This window comes from Neopelma chrysocephalum, unplaced genomic scaffold, assembly GCF_003984885.1.
Source record: "Neopelma chrysocephalum unplaced genomic scaffold, ASM398488v2 Primary Assembly neopelma1_42b, whole genome shotgun sequence".
NCBI classification, from domain to species: Eukaryota; Metazoa; Chordata; class Aves; order Passeriformes; family Pipridae; genus Neopelma; species Neopelma chrysocephalum.
This window is the reverse complement of record NW_020897701.1, coordinates 7,729,398-7,753,422: the sequence shown is the minus strand read 5'-3', so window position 1 is coordinate 7,753,422 and position 24,025 is coordinate 7,729,398. Positions and strand designations below refer to the sequence as shown.

At 39.0% G+C, this 24,025-nt stretch overlaps 1 protein-coding gene across 3 annotated transcripts in view; it reads right to left on the bottom strand.

The window, feature by feature from the left end:
- Window positions 1-23,557, bottom strand: part of SLC39A8 (solute carrier family 39 member 8) — a 30,052-nt gene extending 6,495 nt beyond the window's left edge. Inside the window, exons 1-8 of one of the 3 annotated variants that reach the window (XR_003533244.1) lie at window positions 23,344-23,557; window positions 16,396-16,564; window positions 12,277-12,446; window positions 11,680-11,802; window positions 10,358-10,525; window positions 2,754-2,961; window positions 2,081-2,265; window positions 654-819 (exon numbers count right to left, since the gene is read on the bottom strand). Coding sequence is in view for 2 of the 3 variants with exons in the window: in XM_027677136.1 (XP_027532937.1) it covers window positions 2,081-2,265; window positions 2,754-2,961; window positions 10,358-10,525; window positions 11,680-11,802; window positions 12,277-12,446; window positions 16,396-16,564; window positions 23,344-23,520 (1,200 nt within the window). In the remaining variant the exon portion in view is untranslated. Of the gene's footprint in view, window positions 1-653; window positions 820-2,080; window positions 2,266-2,753; window positions 2,962-10,357; window positions 10,526-11,679; window positions 11,803-12,276; window positions 12,447-16,395; window positions 16,565-21,037; window positions 21,056-23,343 lie in introns of those variants that run through there. The other 2 variants (XM_027677136.1, XM_027677137.1) reach the window with 2 other exon arrangements.
- Between the last annotated feature and the right edge of the window lie 468 nt (window positions 23,558-24,025).

The window sequence follows — 24,025 nt, the reverse complement described above, 5'->3', positions numbered from 1 at the left end:
AAGGGAGTCTTCACTCCGTAATATGCATCTTAATGGTAACATAATAGCAAAGGATGCCTGCTGTGCTGCTGACTGCAGAAACAAATGTACTTCCTCTGAGGTGATGGCAGAAGAGCACAGGCAGGAAGTTCCCTGCATGGGATGATTCAGGGTGTGTGTTTGCTGCTGATAAAATCAACTACAGTAGATTTTGATAAACGTACTCAAATAAACTTTCTCTTCTCCTGTTCTGCTGGGAGTTGTCTAACCAGAACGCAATGAAGACAGTTTATTTCAGTCTTAGTTTGGAAACCTCCAGGCTAGGTGACTCAGAAATTGTATCTTTCTTTGATCTCACAACACAAAAAGAGCCATTGAAGGTAACACAATTCTTGAAGAACAGGTTAAGGCTAGCGGGAAGTGGCCAAACCTTCCCAGAAATCGTTCCAGAGCTCCGTAATACTCTTGCACAAGAGGCAATGGCAACAAACCAGATTAACTTCATGCCATACAACAAGGCTCATCTGTGCACACACCTCAGTGTACACATTCTCACCTGCCCACAGCCTCACCTCACAGTGATCCTATTGGCAGAGGTGGGATATGCCAATACTGGAAGGAAAAGGCACAGCAAAAAGAGAATGAGTAAGGAATGACATTCCAGTTAATCCTACCTGCTTCTGGACAAGCAAACCAGAAGTGTGTGAAAATCATAACAGAAAGCAGAAGGCCTGATCTCTGTACAGAGCACTTGAATACCCTATTTCAGACTTTTCAGGGGGAAGAAAAATTCAGATAGGTAACTGATACAATCCAAAAACCTATAAAAAGAGAGAGAGACTGGGGAGAAGGGGGGACAGGGAGAGAGACAGAGAGGAACAGAGAGAACAGAACAACAGATAAAAATAAAAGAATGTTACCTACTTTGATGGATTCATAACAAATTTGAGCCACTCTAAATCTATGCCATGAATTTTACACATCGTAGTTCAGTACATTACTATTCATTATATAAGAGTGAAACTAAATGAAAAGCATTAGCAATCAAGGTACTGCAAACTTATAAAATAAACTACTTATATTGTTTCTTTAATTCTAGGATATTACTTAAATTCTATGCTCTTTCCTAAACTATAATAGCATTTAATGGAATAGTCACTGTAACTACATGACAGCTCTTGAACACACATAGGAACAAACTGGGGACTTAAATCTTTTCAGATTCAGGCCTCACTCTTCCACTTCTACACTCAAATGGATTCTCTTGTGGCAGGTGTAAACACCTTTGCACCTGCTGCATCTGTTCTTACAACACTGAATTAAACATAATAAAACTTAAAACTCTTGAAAGACCTCTTTCATTTTGAGACAAAACATCATTATAAGAGGAAATTATGGAATATTGCTAGCTGCCTGTGAATCTAGATTTTATTTCCCAATGTCTAAATCCTATTTGGATCTTAGCACAATTTCTTTCGCTTATATCTTCTAGCATACTTTGAAAACTAAATGATAGACAGACTATTTTGCATAGAGCTCAGCAAGTTTTTCAGTCTGAACCTTGAAACTGGGGCTGTCACTGTTTAATTTCAACCAGAACAGAATTTAAATCAGGTTTTTCAGCTAAACAACCCGAAAATTATCACGGTGCTTACAAAACACCTTTCATTCAACTAAAACCTTAATACTTAACTTCATTTTGTTTACCTTTCTTTTTCTGCTTTTCTTTCACAATATGGTTTAAATAGAAAAATGAACCTTTTAAAGATAAGCTGAAATACTCTGATACTTTAAAATACTGAAACAACATATTTATACACTTTTTACTCTTTGATGAAACCGTTCATGAAAAACTCCTTTTCAGCAATAGTGTGATAGCCATATTTGTGAAGTGAAAGAGTTCCATGTTTCATGAACAAACATAACTATTTGTGCACGCCCACTAAGGGTATAATTGCTGATTTAACATCTAATAATAGTAATAATAATTAGATGACACTGGCATGAGAGCAAGAAAGTACTCAATTCTACTGGAAAGACTTAGTGAAATCTTTGTTTTCTTGCAGATAAAAAAATAACTGAAAATGAAATTATAACTCACCATATCTGCCAGAGAGATGTACAGGAACATTCCACCAGCTACTGCAAAGATGATGTTAGGAGCAAAGTTGTTGCCTACTAATATACCAAAAGCCAATCCAATGTAACAAGAACATGCAGACAGAAAATTGAAAAACAGAGCCTGTCGAGTACTCATTCCTGCATTAAGCAAGATGACAAAATCCCCTAAAAGAATAAAAAAAAGAGAAAACCATTTTCAGAAAGTGATATTGTGGTTATTTTCTGATTTCAAAGGAACTCTGAAGAAAATACATGATTAGTATAACTCCCTGCTGTTTTTCTTCATTCAAGTACATGATGAGGATTTCCCTTCAATACTAAGGAAACTGATATATTCTAAATAAATAGGTGATGCAAGATTGAGCTAAGAGCATGGGAACACACACCTACTTACAATGATTTTTGTTTTTAAAATTAATTAATACAACAATGTATGCAATATATATATGAACAGGATAATTAAAACCTTTCCAATATACAGTCACAGCTTCCACCCACCTGCACTAGGGAACTTCCTGTGCCAGATGTGTATTTTGATGCTTGGGAACTTCTTGATGAATATTTTTTCGATTAATTTGTCTAAACTTTCTTTCAATCTATGCACGACCTCCCACAACAGTGATTTCCACAGTAAACAATATGAAGTTCCTTACCTAATTCATGAGGAAACTCTTCACACAGGATGGCTATGGAGGTACTAAGCCCTTGAAGCAGAGACAGAGTGAAAGAAGCACCAATAGCCAAACCATCTATGAAATTATGTACAGCATCACTCAGTGTTACCATCCAAGCAATGGTCCCAATCTTTGACAGTGGACGCCCATTAAGACACTTGCATAAGCTGCTTTGGGTGGCTTCTTCCTGGGAAAAAAAACAACACAATAAAGCAATTACATGAAACACTGAATAAAGAAGCCAATAAATCATGCTCCTATCTTTAAATGAATGACAAGTATAAACTAAAGCACTGCTGCATACAGAGATCAAATTGCTTGGTCCAAGAAGCAAAAGGCACAGGTAGCAGCACCAAATGTTTTCCTTTTCAACAAGTTAACATGCAGGGCCCAATCACCCTTCTGACTACAAAGCTTCATCTGAATGCCCTTCAGCTGAGAGAGCAGTTCAGGCCATAGTGGTCTGAATGTCTCTCCGGAGTCCCTGTCAGGTAAAGAGTGTCTCAAGGCTCCTCACAGCCTCCTCAGCCACCACTATTAAGCATGTACAGTCAGAAGGATCTGATCACATTGACTGACAGCATCTGTATTTAAAACACAACTGCCAGTACATCATGCTCTCAGAGACACACCTGCTGCATAACAGCCAGGTACACGTGAATATAGACACATTAAGATATTCCATAAACTTTATTTCTAATTTTGGGCAATGATAGTCAAATCTAGCTATTCAAATTAGTTTCTACAAAGTGAATGTTTAATAAAAACAGTAATGGATAATTCTGACTGTGCAAGTTAAAGGCTCAGAGTATGAAATCAACAGGCTAATATAAAACTGCAATGCACATACACTCCAGGGATCTCACTAATTCCTCCCAAAGTGGAAGTAATTTATACATGTGGTGCCACAAAATAATGAAAAACTTGAAGCAGATAAAAGGAACTGCCATTTTAGCTGTGAGTACAAACTAAGCCCCCTAAAAATTTCTGGTGATCCATTCTGTTAAATTTCTGTACACACATAGAGTATTTACAGGATATATGCAAGCATTGTAGTATTTCCCCCACTAAAAAAAAATATTTGCTTATAAGGCATTAATGAGTACTCACTTACTGGAATACATAAGCAGCAATACATACATCTGTGTGCCTATAGAGATACTTATCGCAGAATCACAGAACAGATCAGTTTGGAAGGACCACAGTGGGTCATCTGGTCCAACCTCCCTGCTCAAGCAGGGTCATCCTAGAGCACATCAAACAGGATTGTGTCCAGACAGTTCTTGAATATCCCCAGTGAGGAAGACTCCACACCCTCTCTGGGCAATCTGTTCCAGCGCACGGTCACCCACACAGTAAAGAAGTTCTTCCTCATATTCAGATGAAACTTCCTGTGCATCAGTTTCTGCCCATTGCCTCTTCTTCTATTGCTTGACAGCACTGAGAAGAGCCTGGATCCTTCCTCTTGACACCCTCCCTTCAGATACTTGCATACATTGACAAGGTGCCCTCAGTTGTCTCTTCTCGAGGCTGAACAGACCCAGCTCCCTCAGCCTTTCCTCGTAAGCGAGATGCTCCACTCCCCTAATCATCCTTGTCACCCTCCACTGAACTCACTCCAGGAGCTCCATGTCTCTCTTGTACTGAGGAGCCCAGAACTGGACACAGCACTCCAGATGCGGCCTCACTGGGGCTGAGTAGCAGGTTAGAATCACCTCCATCAACCTGCTGGCAATGCTCTTCCTAATGCAGTCCAGGATACCATTGGCCTTCTTGCTACAGAGTCACAGTGGTGGCTCATGGACAGCTTGTTGTCCACCAGGACCCCCAGGTCCTTCTCTGTAGAGCTGCTTTCCAGCAGGTCAGCCCCAAGCCTGTGCTGGTGCAGGGGGTTATTCTGCCCCAAGTGCAGGACCCTGCAATTGTCTTTGTTGAATTTCAGAAGGTTCTTCTTTGCCCATCTCTCCAACATGTCGAGGTTCTTCTGAAGGGCTGCACAGCACTCTGAGGTATCAGCCACTCCTCCCAGCTTTGTATCATCAGCAAACTTGCTGAGAAGGCATATTCTCCTTCACCCAAGTCACTGATGAATAGGTTAAACAGTACTGGGCCTGATATTGAAACCTGGGGGACATCAGTAGTGACAGCCCTCCAACTAGACCCCGTGCCACTGATTCCGACCCACTGGGATCTGCCATTCAGCCAGTTCTCAGTCCACCTCACTGTGTGCTTATCCAGTCCACACTTCCTTAGTTTGCCTATGAGGATGTTGTAAGAGACAGTGTCAAAAAGGTTGCTAAAGTTAAGGCAGACAGTATCCACTGCTCTCCCCTCATCCATACACATCTCAGTCTCTTGTGGTAGAGGCATGTAGAGGAACACCTCTTTGTCCTTTATGAGAAGGCCACAGAGTATTCCAGGAAATTTTCTTTTGTTATTAAAAACAACATTGCAAATTATTTTAGTTTTGCCATATGCAAATACTACCAGGCAACTGAATTTTGAACTACAAGGAAATACAATGATTAATAAATTCTTACAAAATCTCTAATGACAGAGCAATAAGGACTGTCTCATGATTTGTTCACCAGACTCTTATCTGACTACATTCTTGTATTAGGAGCTGTCTTGGGACAGCACAAAAGTTCAGGTCGGGAATTTCCAAGTCAGATGCTTGTTGCACTGTCTGGAACTCATAGATAATAAAGCCTTGCTTGAGTAGTGCCAAAACTACCACAAAGCACACTTACAGCTCCTATTCAGTCCATAGGAAGTTCTGAAATTATACTTTCATGATGCAAAAAATGAACAATGGTATTAAAAAATTGGGAGTTTCCCTGATGACTCAAACATGTAGTTTTAGACTTGTACTACAGGCTTGCCTTTACTTTTTGAAAGTTTTCCTCTCAACATTTCATCCAACACAAGCAATGCCAATCACGTTTTTGAGGTGGTTTATTTGTACCTGTACTGTTTCTGCTTGAGATAGGACCAATTATGAGTGAGTAATAGACCAATTCCATCAATTCATGCAGCTCTCTGAGCTGAAGATATGCTCTCTTATGTTATTTTCTGTTCCCTGGTGACCATCCTTCAAGCTGCCTATGAACTGGTGGAGGCGCTGTTTTGTATATCATCTTAATTTGTGCCAAAAACACATCTTTCTTGCATGTGTTTCTAGTTTCACTGAGGAAAGGGAGTTTGAGACAATGCACAGATTTTTGTTTGAACAATTAACTCTGAAAATACAACAAGTATTTTCAGATAAAGCAGCAATATTAATCTCAGGAAATTGTATTTTGAAAAGACATGTTAGCAACTTCTATTATACATGAGAAAGAGGTGATGGTTTTGTTCTGTAAAAACTTTCAATTATCAAAAAATTCTCACATCAAATGCCAAGCACTTCTATAAAATAAATGGTTTTATGAAAAAAAAGTTTATTAGGATGAAACTTCCTGAAAGAACAATGAAAACAGTGAGCAAATAATACAGGTGAGCAAAAACGTCACTTGTACACACTTGTTTATATGCCAAAGCACAGTTGGTTTTTTGTGGGAACCATGTGTGTGCATATGGCTTTCTGAGGGCTGTAATGGTACAACTGGCTTGGCCACAGAACTAGGTAAAGGACCCATTTTCTGGCACAGCTGAGAATTCCAATGACAGCCCAAAGCGGTGTATATGTACGACAAATACAAAAATCTGATCTGAAGGGCTTTTTAGTGAAATAAATAATTTACAAATATACATGCTGAACTTTCTATGCATCTAATAAAAAAATGAACATTGAGTAAGAAGATACTATTAAGAATCAGTGTTGAGTCTATCAAGAATGGAACTGACTCTAGAAAAGTGCTGAGGTTTGGGTTCTTTTATCTATGTACTTTTTTTAAGTAATTGGAATTAATTTAAAATACCAGTTTTGATTTACTTCTAAAAATTACCTTCTTAATCAGATCTTTCAAAATGCAGAAATAACTGTAATTTAAAAACTAGAAAACAGTTTCTGAGAGGCTTCTGCAATACATATATGGCTATCTGCCATTTACTGTGTCATTCTGAAATATCATAATTCTTGCATGTAATCTATTGTAGATAATGTCTTGACAACTTCTCTAAATCATATAAAGTACAATGAAATTGCTTGTCTGGATTTATATTCTGAACTTTACTAGATCGTGTGTCCAATAGAAGAAGATGAATGAGTAATACCTGTTCTTCATGTTAAAGATAAGGCAGACAACTGACAAAATTACCCTACAAATATATAGGATTTCAAGGCAAAAAATGAACAATGTCTGTTTCTGCTGGACTATTCCTACTTTTTCATGGTAGTTTAGCAGACATCACAGAAGATATGACAGCTAAGGAACTCTGTAATACCCAGCTGGACTATCAGGTCTAATTTTTATTAATTATTAATGCAGTTCTGTATTATTTGTAAATCTACAGTTTATGGAAAACCAAAGATGTCCTTGGTATTTTTCCTCTTCTAGACACAGAGGGTTTTTTAAAAGTAATGATCTCTTCTCTGTTCCCAAAATTAAAAAATTATACAGAGCCTCTCTTATTTTATCCCATGATATCTGAGATTACTATTGCTATTTCTAATGCATCTCTGATTCCCTCAGACAGGAACCAGACATGTCCTTTCGTATTCTCTAGAAATGCCCACAGGACCAAGAAGGAATCCTGACACTGACTCTGGGGAATAAATAAAGGCCACTGTAAAGTTTTGTTATACAACTCTAACACTCAAGAATAGACATTTCAGCAACTCATCTCTGAAAAAATTTTTCTTCAAAGTTACTGTTGTCAAGCCATATTTCAATGCATAGTAGATACAAACTTTGGGTAGAACACAAAGGAGGTTTCCAAGGTTGCAATTACTGCTTCAAGTGAAAACAGAAAGTAAGTGACTAATTAAACATTTACTCTGGCAGTCAATTTGTTCTGGCATTAAAGGAGAGAATATAGCTGGATCCCCACAGCTGAAAACAGTTACCACATCTCAGCACAGTCTGGCTTCAAATTCCCTCCTTAAAGACATCATGATGATTTCTGACGATGCTGTGTTTGGCCTATTTAATAAGCAGTAGATTATGAGAACACATTAAAATTCTCTTAGGTATGTGTTGGCTTATGCCAAAGGGTTTCTTCTTTATTTCTTTCTTAAATACTATATGCCTATAAAGTTGAATGCAAACCTACCCTCATGTCATTACCAAACTGCACCAAAACACCTCAGCCACACTGGCCCTCCCCTGCCCCCTAATGACTCCAAAGACTACCTGGCCCCTTTGAACCTCACTGGAGGAGGACAAGAGTAATGATGGCTTTTTTGTTGCTACCTACAATATCATAGAATAGTTAAGTTGGACCACTAAGATTGAGTCCAACCACTAACCTAACACTAACAAGTCCACCACTAATTCATGTCCCTAAGCACCGCATCTATGCATCTTTTAAATACCTCTAGAGATGGTTGCTCAACCACTTCCATAGGAAAGCCTGTTTCAATGCCTGACAATCCTTCCTGTTAAGAACTTTCTCCTAATATCCAATCTAAACCTCTCCTGACACAACTTGAGGCTGTTTCCCCTTGTCTTGTCACTTGTCACTGGGGACAAGAAACTCACTCACACCTTGCTACAATCTCCTTTCAGGTAGTTGTAAAGAGTGAGAAGGTCCTCCCGAGCCTCTTTTACTCCAGGCTAAACACCCCCACCTCCCTCAGCCATTCCTCATAGGACTTGTGCTTCAGACCCTTCACCAGCTCTGTTGCCTTTCTCTGGGCACTCTCCAGCATCTCAATGTCTTTCTTGTAGTGAGGGACCCAAAACTGAACAGAAGATTAGAGGAGCGGCCTCAACAGTGGTGAGTACAGGGGAATAATAATTTCCCTAGTCCTGCTGGCTATGCTGTTTCTGATACAGACCAGGATGGCATTGGCCTTCTTGGACACCTGGGCTCACATTCAGCTGTGGGTTATGTGACACCAAAATTTCCTTACAGCCAGCCTTGTCTCCAGAGTGAATTTTACCCTGTTACTTTCAAGATGATTTAATACAACATATTCTCTTCCTGGATTTGCAGAAATGGAGAGAAAGAAAGATTGAAGGGCATGAATTTTTATAAGAACAATAAGTAGAAGAGAAGACCTGTGTGAAATTTTAAGTTCTTAAGACTGCATGTAAAAGGAGATGTATATTCCACAAAGGATCTTGGGGTGACCTACAATGTTTCATGGTCACAAGCGTCTCATCTAAACTATTTGTTAGAAATAAATCCTATATAGTTGCATTTTAATATTCTAATATGTGATATGATTTTGTTATGTTTAAGTTATGCATAAGCAGATGGCTAGCCAAAAGGTAACAGTGGAATAGGTCCAGATGTAACTTCTGGTACAGGACAGAAAAACAATACCCATAACACTAGAGCTGACTGTCTCTGCAGAGAGCAGAGTGTTCTTCTGTTTGTTTCATAAATCTACAAAATACAGCTTAGGGACACTCATAATACTAATTCCCTCTTGGTGCCCATATGATTTTAAGTATATTTCTCCTAGTTTTTGAAACATCCAGTATCCACCACACTTCATGACATTTCTACAGTAAGGACAAGTATAATTTTGTTGCTTTAAACTGTGTGCATCAAATGCCCTGTGAGCCTGCAGGGTCAATGCAGAACTCTCATATTTTCTCCTGGCTGTTAGGGCATGCCTCTGGCTTGCTCTCCTGCTTGCTCCTCTCTGCTCCCCACAACCAACTTACTGGGTAAAGAACATGGGTGGCAAACCAGAAATCTCTACTATGAAAAAAGTTTGCCTTGGACATTCCAGATTTTTTTTAATGTGTTTTTAATTTTTTATAAGTAAGAGACAGTACTGCTCCTCCCTGCACAGGGGAAAAGACTAAAGAGGCACAAAACTTTCTCTTCCTACTTCCATTTTCTTCTCAGACAGAAGGAAGTTGTATTTGCAGTATGAAAATAAACACAAAGAAATACAGAGAAAAAAATCTGAAAGATAGTAACACTTAAACCAGGAGGAATGGCTTCTGTATCAATACATGACATCCATAATTCTCATAGTATCCAAACATACTGAATTATGACAAGCAGTGTTCACAATATACTGCATGAAAGTTACTGTATTAATTTTTTGTATTAAGTTACTGTATTATTCAAAGGAATCGGGTCCTCACACGTAACAGCTTTACATAATCAGGAACACCACAGAGATCACACAACACTAAAATACACTATCCCTCTTAAAGCAAAACAACAAAACAAAATCAATATTAACCAAATTATCTGATTAAATACATCTCTGTGTCCTATGCATTCAAATACTGATATAAAATAGCCCTTTTTGCTGGCTACAAATTGAATGCATCATTCAGCTTTTGTAAGCTTGCCCCAAAACCTCATTATTTTTTTTCATAGACCTCAAGCAAATTATAAGCTCTAAGTTTACAAAAATTTACAAAAGTAATAAAAATTCATATTAACTCTCCCCTCAGATATGCTTATATAATTGGCAGGAATACAATAAAAAATAGACACAATTTTCATACCTGTGCTGAGACCACACTGATGCTGTCAAAGCCAAGATTTCCATTGCTCTCTATGACGGCTGAATTTGCGTAACACGCCCCCCCATTACTGGATGACAGTGGTTTGGGTGGGTTAGTTTTATCCTGAGAATGACTCTCTTCACCATTTTCAAAGTAATTATGGCCAGTCTAGGTGACAAATAAATAAGTAGGAGCTAATTAAACCAAAAGCAAAATAGCAAACATAAGAAAATAGAGACAAAAATGAAAAGGTGGGTGCATCATACTCTTGCTGCCTTGTTTTCAACACCAAGTGATTGTTGAAATGAGCAGCAGTAAACATTTCAATTTTTCAATGAACACCAAAAGTATCTAAGTTCCTAACTTATCTCTTACTTTTAGCTAATCAGAATACATGTGGGATTTTTAACTTTTACACCTTTATGTAGAACCTCCCAAGCCAAATTCCTAACCACAAGTGACCGACATTTGCTAGTTATTCATGGTTGCTTGTCAAATAGATCTTATTAGCCTTTGTCAATTGTTTACAAAAATGAAGAGTAACAAATTTGGGTTTTCTATTTTTAGCTATTACCAACGAGGGGCAGTTGATCATCATAATTTTCAGTACCAGCAATACTTTGGGAGGAGGAACCTTAAGAGAGGTAAGAGTAGGACAGTTTTCTTTCACAAGTAATGAGCAGAGAGGACCAAAATTTTGAGGTCCCCTTCTCTGAGACAAAATCAGCCCCACTGACGTGAGTACACAGCAAACAAGTACTCTGACATATGGGTAGAAAGCAGAGTGATGGGCAGTAAGAGATAACTGCAGTGTTCACTAAAGCAGGTCTGTGTACTACAGCATGGGGAAACACAGAGCTGAAGTCACTGAAGGAAAGATTCAGGTCCTATCAGCATGGTTACACTTTGCAGGTGACTAAGAAGGTATAAATGTCACATGGATTTCTCCTGCCCAAAGGGGAGACTCCATGGGCAGACTCCATTCTCTCCAGCTGTTAGGTATTTCCATCCTTTTCTGATGTGTTTTGCTATCATGGCAACAACTTGGCTGTTGAGAGCAACTGAAACATCTTCCAGTGAGAGCAGATCACACTCACATCTGGATTCTATTCCCAGTGCTGCTTGTAACTCCTTCAAAAAAGTGAGGTTGCTTCCCCTATTCATATAGATTTTAAACAGTTATATCAGAACACACGGTAGGGCTGAATTCCTCAGATAAAATAGAAAAAAACCCACTCATTTTATTTAACTAGCAAGTATCTCATAAAATATGACAGGTACTTTAAGGCAAGGCTTGTTCAGTTAGTGACAGGTTTCATTACCTGGTGATAGATCTTTAATATCACTTTAAGAATCCTTTCCACAAAAAAGAGAATATAGAATCCACCAAACACAGCAACTGCCTTCTCAACATAGTTATCTACTTTCGGGTCAAACCCAAACGCCTAACAGTGAAGAAAAAAGCAATGCAAATTAGTCTGTAATCTTAATACATTTCCAGAAAAACAAACAAATGCCACACCACACAGATACCCCTTTATTATAAAAACTGTCTCTATACCCACCACCAGTTTCCATGAGCTGAAATTGTGAAAAATCCTGATCCTTTAAATTTTTTAAACTTGGATTAAATGTTAACAGTGTAGCCCAATAAAGTTCACTACAATTTTATCCAATGCATTTCTCTTTCTGTCTAAAGGCAGAATAGCCCATGAACATTGTTCCCCAATGAACAATAAGACAGAGATCTTGATGGCTCTGACTCATCCCAGAAAGGGATCATAGCTAATGGCACTGAAACCCACACAAAACTCTTTGGAGACTACAACCCACACACAGAACCCCACAGCAGCATGCTTCTAAAATTAATATACTTTAGAAACTAGTATGCAAACTAAATAATGATTCCCCTTGCTTACCTCTGGAATGAGCTGGAAAATTGCATTAGAAAAGAGAGTACCAATGGCCAAACCCACAAAGTAAGTTAAAACCTTGGGGAAATACGACTTCTTTAAGAGAGGAGTTAAAATCAATCCCAGAAGCGATGCCAAGTTAATGATAGTCACAGCCAGGAACCCAAATCCCCAAACTGTGGATAAACAAGGAGAAATACAAAATATTTTAGTATAACACCCACTTCAATCTGCTTGTGATTTCTCTAATTGCTAAATTGTAAAAATGGAATTAGTAAAAAGAGTGGTTCCTTGATTGAAATTAAAATTCACAAATATGTAATTCTTAAGTTAAGACGCACACCTGCAGAAAGGAAATACCTGAAAGCACTGTCTGGGACTACCATATTAAAAATGGAAACTGTGCTAGTATAAGTATATATATACGGGCTAGCCTATATGCTGCTAATATAAATCAGGTCTCTGTACAGCCAATAAAGAGTAAAAATTAAGGCTTAGGCTAAAAACTGAAGTAGCTATAGCATAGAAATAAGACAAAACTTGTCACTAGTCCTAGAGTCAATTGCCATTTAATGCCAAGTAAATTGCCATTTACTTCTAAGGAACTCCAAGACAAGAAGGCTACTGTCTTGGCTGTACTAGATACAAAAATCCTTCCTGATAATGGATGACTCCTTTAAATCACCCTGAAGTGGTATCTCAGTCCCTAACACTCCTCCCTCCTTCTCTTATTCAAAGAAGTTCTGCTGGCTGAAAACGCTGCCCATCACCACTTATCAAACAGGTGGGTGACAGACAGCTCATAGTTGAGACAATTATAACAGAGAAATGAAAGTGCATTGAAAAAGAGGTTCTAGGTTCAAAAAGAAGGACGTACAATTTAGGTACACAATGGGGAAAACTTTTTCTAAGAAGCAGCAGAGGCACCAGAGTTCACCATAACTTTGTTTCCTTCAGCATAAGCATAGTCTCAGATTTTTCATGTTCAGACACAAGGACTTGCACAAATCCATACCATAATAATTCTGGAGTCTGAATTATAGGATGGAGAGGTGTGGTGTGGTTGCTGTTGTTGCTCATAAGCATCACAAAGTCATGCCTTTATGCATGATTACTGTTTTTCCCAGTGACATTTCAAGTCACTGTGAGTACAGAGAAAAGCTTTAAAAGTTGCTCTGAAGAGGTCTACAACGGTGCCTCAAGTGATGCCACAGAACCACAAAGTTACCCACACAGACAGAGGGTTTGTCTGTAAAATTAACCACAAATAATAATCAGAGCCAACACCACGTTGCCTAGATGAGAACAATTTGGTATAATCCAGAACGCTGCATCATTATAAGCTTGTGTGTATGTAAAAAAGTTGCATGGCAGAAACTAACAGATCAGATCTGCAGCCTTACTTTTCTGGAACACAACTGGACACAACAAACTAGATTACTCACCTGCTACCAGGATGGCTCTATTTTTTTGCAGAGTGTCACAATTTTTATATATAATGACATATTATGTCGAGAACAGAATCATTAGAAACATTTAAAGTATTCAAAGAGAGTGTATCACTGCCAATTAGAACATTAACTTGCCAGTTTTGAGGGAGATACACAGAGAGCAGGAAAAAAACACAACTAGATGTGGGTAGATTCACTAAGCTACACAGGAGTTTAATTTCCATTAAAATAAATGACAATTAAGCTTGCAAATATCTTTCTGAAATCAAATTTATAATAAACAAATGGGTCTGCAATGTCATCAGGAGTCACAAACCACTGTTTACAGTTTGGGATTACTACAGAAGCATGAGTCTCTTTCAGTTCAGTGTATGGACATCTACACATATTCTATGCAAAAATGTACATTTTAAATCGAGTTAAGAAAATAAAAAAGTGACAAAATTCCAAGATAACCAATGTTGCCAAAGTTCCTGCATTACAGATTGTATTTCACAATGAAGTATGCACTGCTGTCTTAAAAATTATTTTATTCACTAGGACTCCATCCACACTAAGTTTTTCATGAGTCCACACACCTCAGAAATCTGAGATGCCAGAGCAGGGTACTCTGAACACATACTCTCTCTTCCCCTGGGACTGGTGGTGCAGTCAGCTTTAGCCAACTACTATTATTCTTTCTGTCTCTAGAACTGTAGACCCAATAAAGAGACAGCCAAGATACCCAAAGACTCAAGAAATCAAAAAAATAGAATTGCAGAAGTGCAAGTAGATGGCCTCCTTAGAACACCATTGCTCAGCATTGCTCTTTATAAGAACAAGCAGGCTCAGGCTCTTCCTTAGCCTTGGCCTAGGATGAAGAGGAAAAAAGTGCATGAATACCTTTCTAAAGAAGTCAAGCAAAGAGCACAGAAAATGTTCACCTTGGACAGAAGGAATGCCACTGGGAACTTCCAGCATTTCATACAGGTCTCCCTATTATCTTTCAGAGAAGCAAGTTAGGGAAGGACTTGAGTGTGCCCCTAAGGCCAGCTAGGTTAGATATGAGTTATACAAATCCCAAGAAGAAACACGTGATATGTGTTGCCTTCCAACTTCTACTCTGCTTTGTCAGCACTTAATTTTTATTTCAAATAGTTGTTCTGTAAAGCTCATTGTACCGGTTTCTTCTGTGCGTCTTGTCCATTAGTATTTCAGAAGACAGTATATTGTTAAGTGAATGGGAGTCCCTGGGGAGAAAATTCACAGGAGCACAGATATAAACATGCACAGAAGATTTTGCTTCATGGGCAGTAACTGAAATCACCTGATGCCAGTGCTGTTGCAATACACATTCATTTTGTGATGAGGTGGGGGTGTGCATAAATCAACAGCTGCATTTGGCACTGGGCCTTCCTGTGAATTTCTGTTCAAAATAGGTACCACTATGTGTCACAGCCTCATACCCTTGTGGTTTAAAATACTCTACATGGGCCTTGCAGATTTCTTGCACTGCAGCCAAGGGAGAGGCAGGGAGAAAGCTGCCTTGCTTATCTGGCTACTGGACATTGCTTCTGAGCCTGAGGGATAAAAGAAAAACAAGAAGGGTGGTCTAGATATCTTAGGAGGTTAACTGTAGGTCAAGGATTCCATGTACAACCTACTTAAACAGTTCCCCCCAACAAAAGAAAAAAAAAGAGAAAGACAGATCCTACTCTCTGGTGCAGATATTATGGACTTCTTGGCAATATGTGTCTTCATATGATACAAGCAATCTAGAACAGTCATAGTAAATTGGTGATATGATTTCAGTGATTACTCAAGTAGGATTCTAATCTTTCAATGACACAGCTAAGCTTTAGGAATTACCTCTAATTCTTAATAAATATGATCACCTATATTAATCAGAATGTTATTAATGCTAGTATTTCAAAAGTTATGAAAAAACACTTTTCTATCTCTTCTCATAAATGCTGGCATTAGGCACCAACTCATCCAAAATCCTAACTTTTAAGTTTAATTCAGATGACTCCCTTGGAGTAGTAAATTTATTTGTGATACTGAGTCAAATCAGTGGGTCATTCTATATTTGATCCTTATCAGTGAAACAAGTTACTTCATTAACCAGCTGAATATCTTCCCTGTCCTTTGTTTTTTACTGCACCATACACTTATGTGCACAATAAATACGGAAATAATAGTAAGAAGAATAGGAGGAAGGAAGACTAAGGCTACCTAGCCATGTGATGATATTCCGCGTGGAGGGGTCATCACAGAAGATACATGAAAGCAGGAGTCAGAATTTGGAAGGAATATTTTTCCTCACAAAAACAATCGCTGGCTCCCCTGATGTCATGACTCCCACCTGCAAATATCTCCGCTCAAATGCAGCCCCCTAAGTAAACCTTGTATTGCCCTGATACATGCAAATCCCTGTTAGGTGATTTCCCATTGCAAATCACCTGCACAAACTTCCCTTCTGTACTCCCATCTTCTCTCCTATTAACCAGCTGTTAGCGAGACTCCTTGTGTTTGTTTAGATGGTCTGCTAACCCGAAACAACATATTGTTTTTCCACTTTACAACCATATCCTCTTAAACAAGACACTCCTGTTATCTATAGATAAATGCTTACTATTCCCCTAAGAAAACCCCACTCCAGTCACAGTATTAATATTAATTAATATTAACTAACCTTGTAAAGAATGTGGTTTAGATGTATCCTCAAAGTTTTCCTGATGATCACATGGGTGAAAAATTAGCTGTTGCAAAACAGCGGGACATATTGTAGAGAAGCTGGAATTTGATATGAGACTGTTGTTTGGTATCCCATGCAAAGAAAAAATTTCTTCACTAGTCAAGCACTGAAACAAAAAGGGATTTTTGCCAACTTAATACATTAATGAAAACCCAAAAATTCATACATTGAGAAATCCAAGAATTACATGAAAATAATGTAGTGCGTTTTCAAGGAAGTCTATGCAGTGTTTGTACGCTGAGCATGAAAGCACTGTGATTGCTTAATGTGAGGCAGAAATGATTCAAAGTATTTTAAGTGAGATAAACCAGAAATCAATACAACATATTTGAAAGAGACATTTGCAAATCTTGTGCCCTATGAACCAGGACAGTTAAATCCTAAAATATATTTGGAAAAATAGCTTCAAAGTAAATAAAATAGTATGTAATTACAAAATAATTACTTTTAAGAGCAGAATAAATACATTCAAAACCTCAATGACAGAGTATGTGAGAAAATGACTAGTAATTCAGTGACAGTTTATTCATACAAGTGACCACTTCTGTGTTACAACAACACTTCTTATTTATTTCCCCCAATTAACTGCTTAAAAATGGTCTAAAGCTTACCAGCGCTCAACGTTTTTCATTCATCTTACAGCAATAACCCTTAAGAGCAAACATTGTTTTGTAGAGCTTTCCTGTACTCCAATGAGATACACTCCTACTTTGGATCTTCACTTTGCCTTCAGCTTGGGATATAACAGTGTCTGATGGGTCAACAATAAACGCACTTGGCAGTGCTAAACCAGGCCAGGGCAGGGCTGGTTCCTGTGCTGGTCACTTTCAACCAAAAAGATAAAATATAGACCAAGAAATATTGTAAAATATACATCTACAGAAAAATTGAGTGTTTTTATATGAAATGTTCCAACCTGTTGAAGTCTTTCGCCTAACACTTTCTGTTAATTCACATTCTTTATTTCCTACAATAATAAGGAAAAAGTGCTCTCTTTTTGAATGTCAGCAAAAGTGATTTGACATTGCTGCACAACAAACACACACCAAGGTTAAGTCTTGGGACCAAAAAAAGTCAAATATTTTCCTTCTATAGGAGACATCAATTACAGCATAACTCTCCCTGTAGCAAATCTCAGTTGCAAAAGTAGAGCATCAGAAGTCTTGGCAAAATAAAAACACATGTTCCCTTGCTGCTCTTTTCAGTTTTGCTACCTTTCAGATTCCATAGCACTTCTCCAATAATTCAACAATATTATTTATGAAGCGATTTCCTTCTAGAGACAAGCTGAAGCAACTGCAAGTTATTCACTTCAACTTCCATTTCCGTTAATAAATAATTTTGTAATACTGTCCAAAAGGTGAAAACATGTGCACATCACTTGAAAGTGGCTCTTTCTGATTAAGCTTGGAGGAAAAGAACATGCAGGCCAATTCAAGCGACTTCAGCTAAATTACATCCAGGATATTTCTATCCTTCCTCTTTAATGACCCAGCCTAGCAAAGCACTCAAATACATGCTTGAACTTAAACATAAGTGTAAACTTTGTTAAGGCCATGAGACCCTGAAGACTCAAATATAGAGAAGTGAAGTACATATAATTTCATCTTTCAACGTCAATGCTAATGTCAAAGAAGTAACACATATAAAATAAACACAGCTTGATAACAGAAGATTTTTACTTTAAATCATGTTGTTCCATTTAATCTCAGTGGAAGTAATGCATAAAGAAATCATCACTTAAGATGCAGTCTTTTACAGACCAATACAAAAAACTCTGGAGCTCTCTAAACTGGTTATGTGCCATATCATTTTCCTGTTAACGCTGCATTATGGAATAATTCAAAATACATGGCTAATATGCCTACAGTGAAACAAAGGGAGAATACTTGAGGTCTACAGGAATAGTTCCTGTATGGTGCTTATTACTGGCTCATAGAGCCATTCCTGGAACCTGTGGTGAAAAGCCCTTAAAAAACAAGCCACTAAGAGCTAAGAATTTATAACATAACTATCTCGAAGAGAAATCACCTTTAACTATCTCATTCCTGGAAATACAGAATGAATTATTAGTACTTTAAAACACCAGTACATTGGTATTAACATTAGTTCACAAAAATCCAAACAATGTTGTAGGTAAGAAAACATATTATGGAGAGAAAATAAGTCAGACACAGCATGAATTAGTAAACTTGAGACTTGTAACTTTGCCTACATACAAACACGTAAGTGAGAAATACCATTGGACAAGAGCTCTTACATGTGAAATTGAGAAACAGCATTTTATTTAATTACTATTATTATTTCGATCAGGGACAAACCTAGAGGATAATGATTCTTATAAATGATTCATTGTCATAAGTCACCTCATACTCTCAGTAAACTCCTACATACGTCTAAGAGCTAAAAAGCAAGCTTGCATGTGTTCCCTAGCACAATTAAAGGATTAATTAAAAGACTGAATCTATTAGAATTCTTGAACTGGAGCAATGCATGTTTGCACACTGCAGAACTCTGCATTTGGAGGATAAATAAATACATTAACACAGGCACACTGCTGTAAAAACATGCAGTATTTATTTTGTAAGACTGACAGATGATCTCAGCAGAAAGAAAATTTAGCCTCATAGAACAGGGGACTGAAAACGATGTCCTGACTCACCAAGTCTACTGTTATGTCTATCCCCTACTATTCAGTAAGACTTATTACAGTGATTAGGTGAGGGGACTGGCTGTAATATTACTGTCACCCAGTGTTTAGTAAACAATTGCAAAAAAAGATATAACAAGATTGTGCTGAACTTTCAAGAAAATGTTTTTAAAAATACTTTCAGCAAAATTGGGGAGGACTTATATCAGTAGAATTTACACAATTACAAAATATTCCGACTTGGAAAAAATTAAACCATCAACTAGGTTATTCAAAAACATGCTTACTTTTATCCTGCTAAGGCTCTCCCAAAAATGACTGACCAATTTGGGATTCCTCTAACTGGAAAAATTAAAAAATATGACGGTAACAGCTGTCTTTTAAATGCATCAGTCCCTGTGTTCTTCTCGTTGCTCTGCCTGTTTTATCTGTAGCATTCCACATAAGAAATACTTAAACACCCAACAGCATCCTGGACTGCAGTTTCTAGATGTTGCTAGATTAAATACCAGCCCAGCCCTGGGCTGAGCAATGGGTTCCACAGTAGCAATAGCAAAGAAAGAATGCAGTGAATGCCTATCTGACCAACTTTTTTTTTTTTTTAACTTAGTCTGACCCTGGATAAGGCAAAATAGAGACATACAACTATGTCTTCCTCAACTTACTAGTAATAAATTAAATCATCTAATGCTGACATGGTGACAACCTTTTGTCACACAGCTAAAAACTGGATGCTACGAGATGATCCTTCCTTCAATAAGCAACACTCCATGAGAAGGAGTCAAACCAGATGAAGCTGCTCAAATGCACTTGTGTGCTTTAGGGATTTCACACACACCCCATGTTCAAGGCAGCTGGTCATGCTGGCAGCTGAAAACTATCCTTGAGTGCTGACATTTGTTGAACATACTGTAGAAATAAGACACTTAGAGGGTAGAACAACTAAGCCTATTTAACCTCACTGATCAGGCAACATCAGATCATGGTGTTGGATCAAGAGCCTGTCACACTCTCTCTCCATTCTTTCAAAAAACATGAGTTTTAACTAGTGGAACACTACCAAAAAAAAAAAAATCAAAGCAGATACTAGCCTGGTTCTAGTCAATCTGAAATACTAAAGTTACTCGATTTTGACTCATCCTGGGATGAAAATTAATTATAACTGATCATGAATATTAATAAAAATTTTAATTTCATTTTGTCCAAATGTTTTGTTTAAAAATTAAGATGCATCACATTAAAACACAGTATTCAGCTATAACATCTGGACTGGCATAAATATATATTTAGGAATGTCAAAGAAGGAAACAGGAGCATGATTTTAGCACCTACTGACTACATCAAAGCACAAAATAAAGGTGATGTTAGCAAACTTTTATTCCAATGACCATTTACCTTCTATGCATTTTTGACCAAAAATTTTGAGCATGTCATTTAATCCTTTGGCATACATATATGGCTACCATACTACAATGAATCCAATGACAGAAGATTAAGTATGCTTTCATGCTTTTACATCTTGCTAATAATGTAAAATACAGAGTGCATAACCAAGCCATCATCTATTAGACTGCAACTGCTAATTTTACACCTGTAAGTAGGTCTCAAATGTGTGGGAATTCCACAGGAAAATGTGAAATAGCAGCAGTGACTAGTATTTGAGTTTGCTCAGTTACTCAGTTACTACTTATTTCTTTGACAAGAAGCCTGATCTTACCTATTAAGAAAAGATGATAACAGAAAAATTGAAGAGCAAAGAAAATATAAACACACAATAAAAAGAACTATGAAAGTTCGTGATGAAAGAAAAGAAGAGACCAAAAGTATAGGAAGTTAAATGAGAGAGTTAAATGCAAAATTCCAAGAGTACTAAAAAAGTGTGCCTTTTTTCCTCCTAAAAAAGAAAAAATCAACATCTTCACAGGTTACCATAAATGTCTACATCAGTATATGCTCAAACACCATCATCAACAAATGAAATCATTTTTCTATTCTCCTTATCTTTTCAAGTCAACCTAGTATCAAAGAAAAACAAGCATCCATCTTCTTCTGGCTTACACATCCAGACTTTCAATCTGAAAAATGAAAAATCTGAAAAAGAAAATGGATCAGCTTCTTGTGGATCTTCTCATGAGATTAATATGCTTACCTAAATTGTTATGAATGAAACATTAAAACTAAAAACTAATATTGGGATAAAACTGTTCCTTCCTGCCAGGTGTTGTTCTCACCCGTCCCTTACAGATCAGCTCTACACTAAAAATTCCTTCAGGTTTGGCTGAGGGACTCTCAAGAGCAGGGGTGTGTTATCTTGATTCAAAGAAAGGCCTAGAAGTCATCCCATTAGCTCTGGACACAGAAGTTATGAACTTAAAGTCTAAGATAAACCTTGTGTCTTCCTACAGCAGATATTTACGCAGCCTGAATGGGTTCAACCTACTTGAGAAAGACCTGAATCATTCTCCAGAGGTATTCACTTTCCTCTGTAGAGAATCAGTAGAGCTTAGGTCTCTGATATCTTCCACCACCCAACTTTAGATTAGGTCACTTCACAGCTTCTGTCATAACCAGTAGACACTCAAAATTATCAAACTGTAAGCACAAAGACTCACAGTGTTTAAAAATAATCACATAGGATTTACTTGTTATGAGTATGCATTTGCATGCACCACCTGCCCAAAGTCATGGACATACCTAACATCCATGAGGGATCAAAGGTCAGGAGGAAAAAAGCACTTGCTTTAGTGGTACAAGCTGATGGAGCAGCTGTAAGGTCAATTTTAAGAAAGAATACAGGTAATTCAGCAAAAAAAGTATACACATTTCAGTATGGTACCTACATATTATTCAACATGGACACAAATAGAACAGGCCTGTAAAAAAAATTTGTTTCTGTTAAACTTCATATTACTTATTAGGAATATGCATCTTTACTAATAAGAAAGAGCATTACTTTTTTTTTCCTCTATACCTTGTGCCAAAGCCTGTGTACAAGAGCTACATGCTTTTGGAGAGGGAAAACCTGAAGGACTGAAGAATCTGCCCATTTCTATGCCCTTTTAAAGAAAGCTCCTTTTCATAGCCATATTGAACACTGAAAACTTGTATTTAGCATGTGTGGCTGGGAATGTTTATGTTTTTAACACGCTGTGTTGGAACAGTGTTCAATTTGTGAGATTTGAAAGCAGTGAGTCCTGCAAATATTGCTATGCTTATACTGAATACTACATTGATTTCAGTGGTGTTAATTCCCACTGAAACCTTTCTAAGACAAAGGGAGGTTATCCAAGATTTGTCTCCTTCACAGAACAAGAAAAGGAGCTACTACTCCAAATGTTAAAAAACAATTCTCAAGGTCCTAGAGCCATTCCTCTTTCTTATGAAGTGGAATCAAACAGACCAAACAGTCATTCCTGCTTTCCTTTCATTTTTGTGACTTTGTGTCCCTGATTTCTGAGCACATGGAAATCTCCACCGGCCTCAAAATTCTCCTTCAAGGAAACAAACTTAGTCTAGGACACTAAGATATGTGAAATTACACACACTTTAAAAGTATCTGAGTTTTGAATGGAGACACTAAACAGAGAAAAATATTTTCACGAAAAGTAATATTCCAATGACAGTAAATTAAACATCAGTTTAAAAAAGCTTTTGGTAGGTAAATCAATGCGTGTACACTTTGCACTCAACTTAGATGAAAGATGTGAAAATTTCTTAAAAAGTTTCCGTACACAACTAGACCTGTCTGTATAATTGAGTTTGTGCTGTCTCATGACAATTGTATTTTGAACAAGTCCTAAAGATTTGCTTATTCAGCTGTCGGAGGGAAAAACTAGCCGATTATCAAATACTTTTTGCTGTTGTCCAGATGCTATTTAACCAGGAAAAGTGCCACTTCAAGAGCTGAACAACGAGGAGGGAGAACTAGCGTCAGGAAGCAGCAGTTCACTGATGGACGGCAGCTTCTCCCCTGCCGCAAGCTGCTCTCACCAGCGGGCCGGTACCTCTGCCCGAATCCCGGACCCAGCGCCTCATAAGACATTTGCTCCCTCCCTTCCTCCCTCTTTCCCGGCTTCAACACGAGGAAACACGACGGCAAGCGAGATTTAAGACACTACGGAGCTGCCGAGCCGGCTTGGCGCCCTCGTTCCTGGACGTGCGTTCCCAGCCGGGCCCTCGCCGCCGCCGCCGCCGCCGCGGAGCGAACGCGGCGCCCGGCGCAGCCCCCGCGGTACCTGGTTGTGGTGCAGGTGGTGGAGCGGCAGCGCGGAGCCCAGGGCGGGCGCGGCGCCCAGCTGGTGCAGCAGCGCCGAGAGCTGCGCGGCCGACAGGCTGTGGTTGGCCCCGAATACCCTCAGCACGTCGTCGGCGAAGCTCGTCGGGGCCGCCGCGCGTGGGAGCAGCATCTCCATCCCGGCGGGACGCGGTGAGTGTCGCGGATGGCGCAGCCCCGCCGCGCCTCCCCCGCCTCTGGGGCTCTGCGGGGCGGGAGCGGCGCCCGCCCGGCCCCTCCCCGGGGGCCGTGGTGGGGACACGGGGCGGGCGGCACCGCGGCGGAGCCCCCGCGGCTCCGGACTGGGCGGGCGCCGCTCCCCCGCGGCGGGAGCCCCCGGAGGGGGCCGTCCCGCTGCTCGGTCCCCGCCGCGGTGTCGATCTGCTTACCGAGCGCCAGCGTAGCCCCGGCAGAAGGTGTCGTGGGGCTGATCGAGATGGCCCCACGCGTGGGCAAAAGGGGAGGCTGCAAAACTCCTGGTTGCCACCACCCCCGGTGCTGGGGCCAAGGGTCGGTCATGCAATCATTGCCCCCAGTGTGTTCCCAGACATATATCCAGCTTGCCTGCCTGCCCCAATCTGCCATGCAACACCCTTCTCCACACCCACCTGCCCTGACCCACGGAACCCTGCAAGGGATAGTCG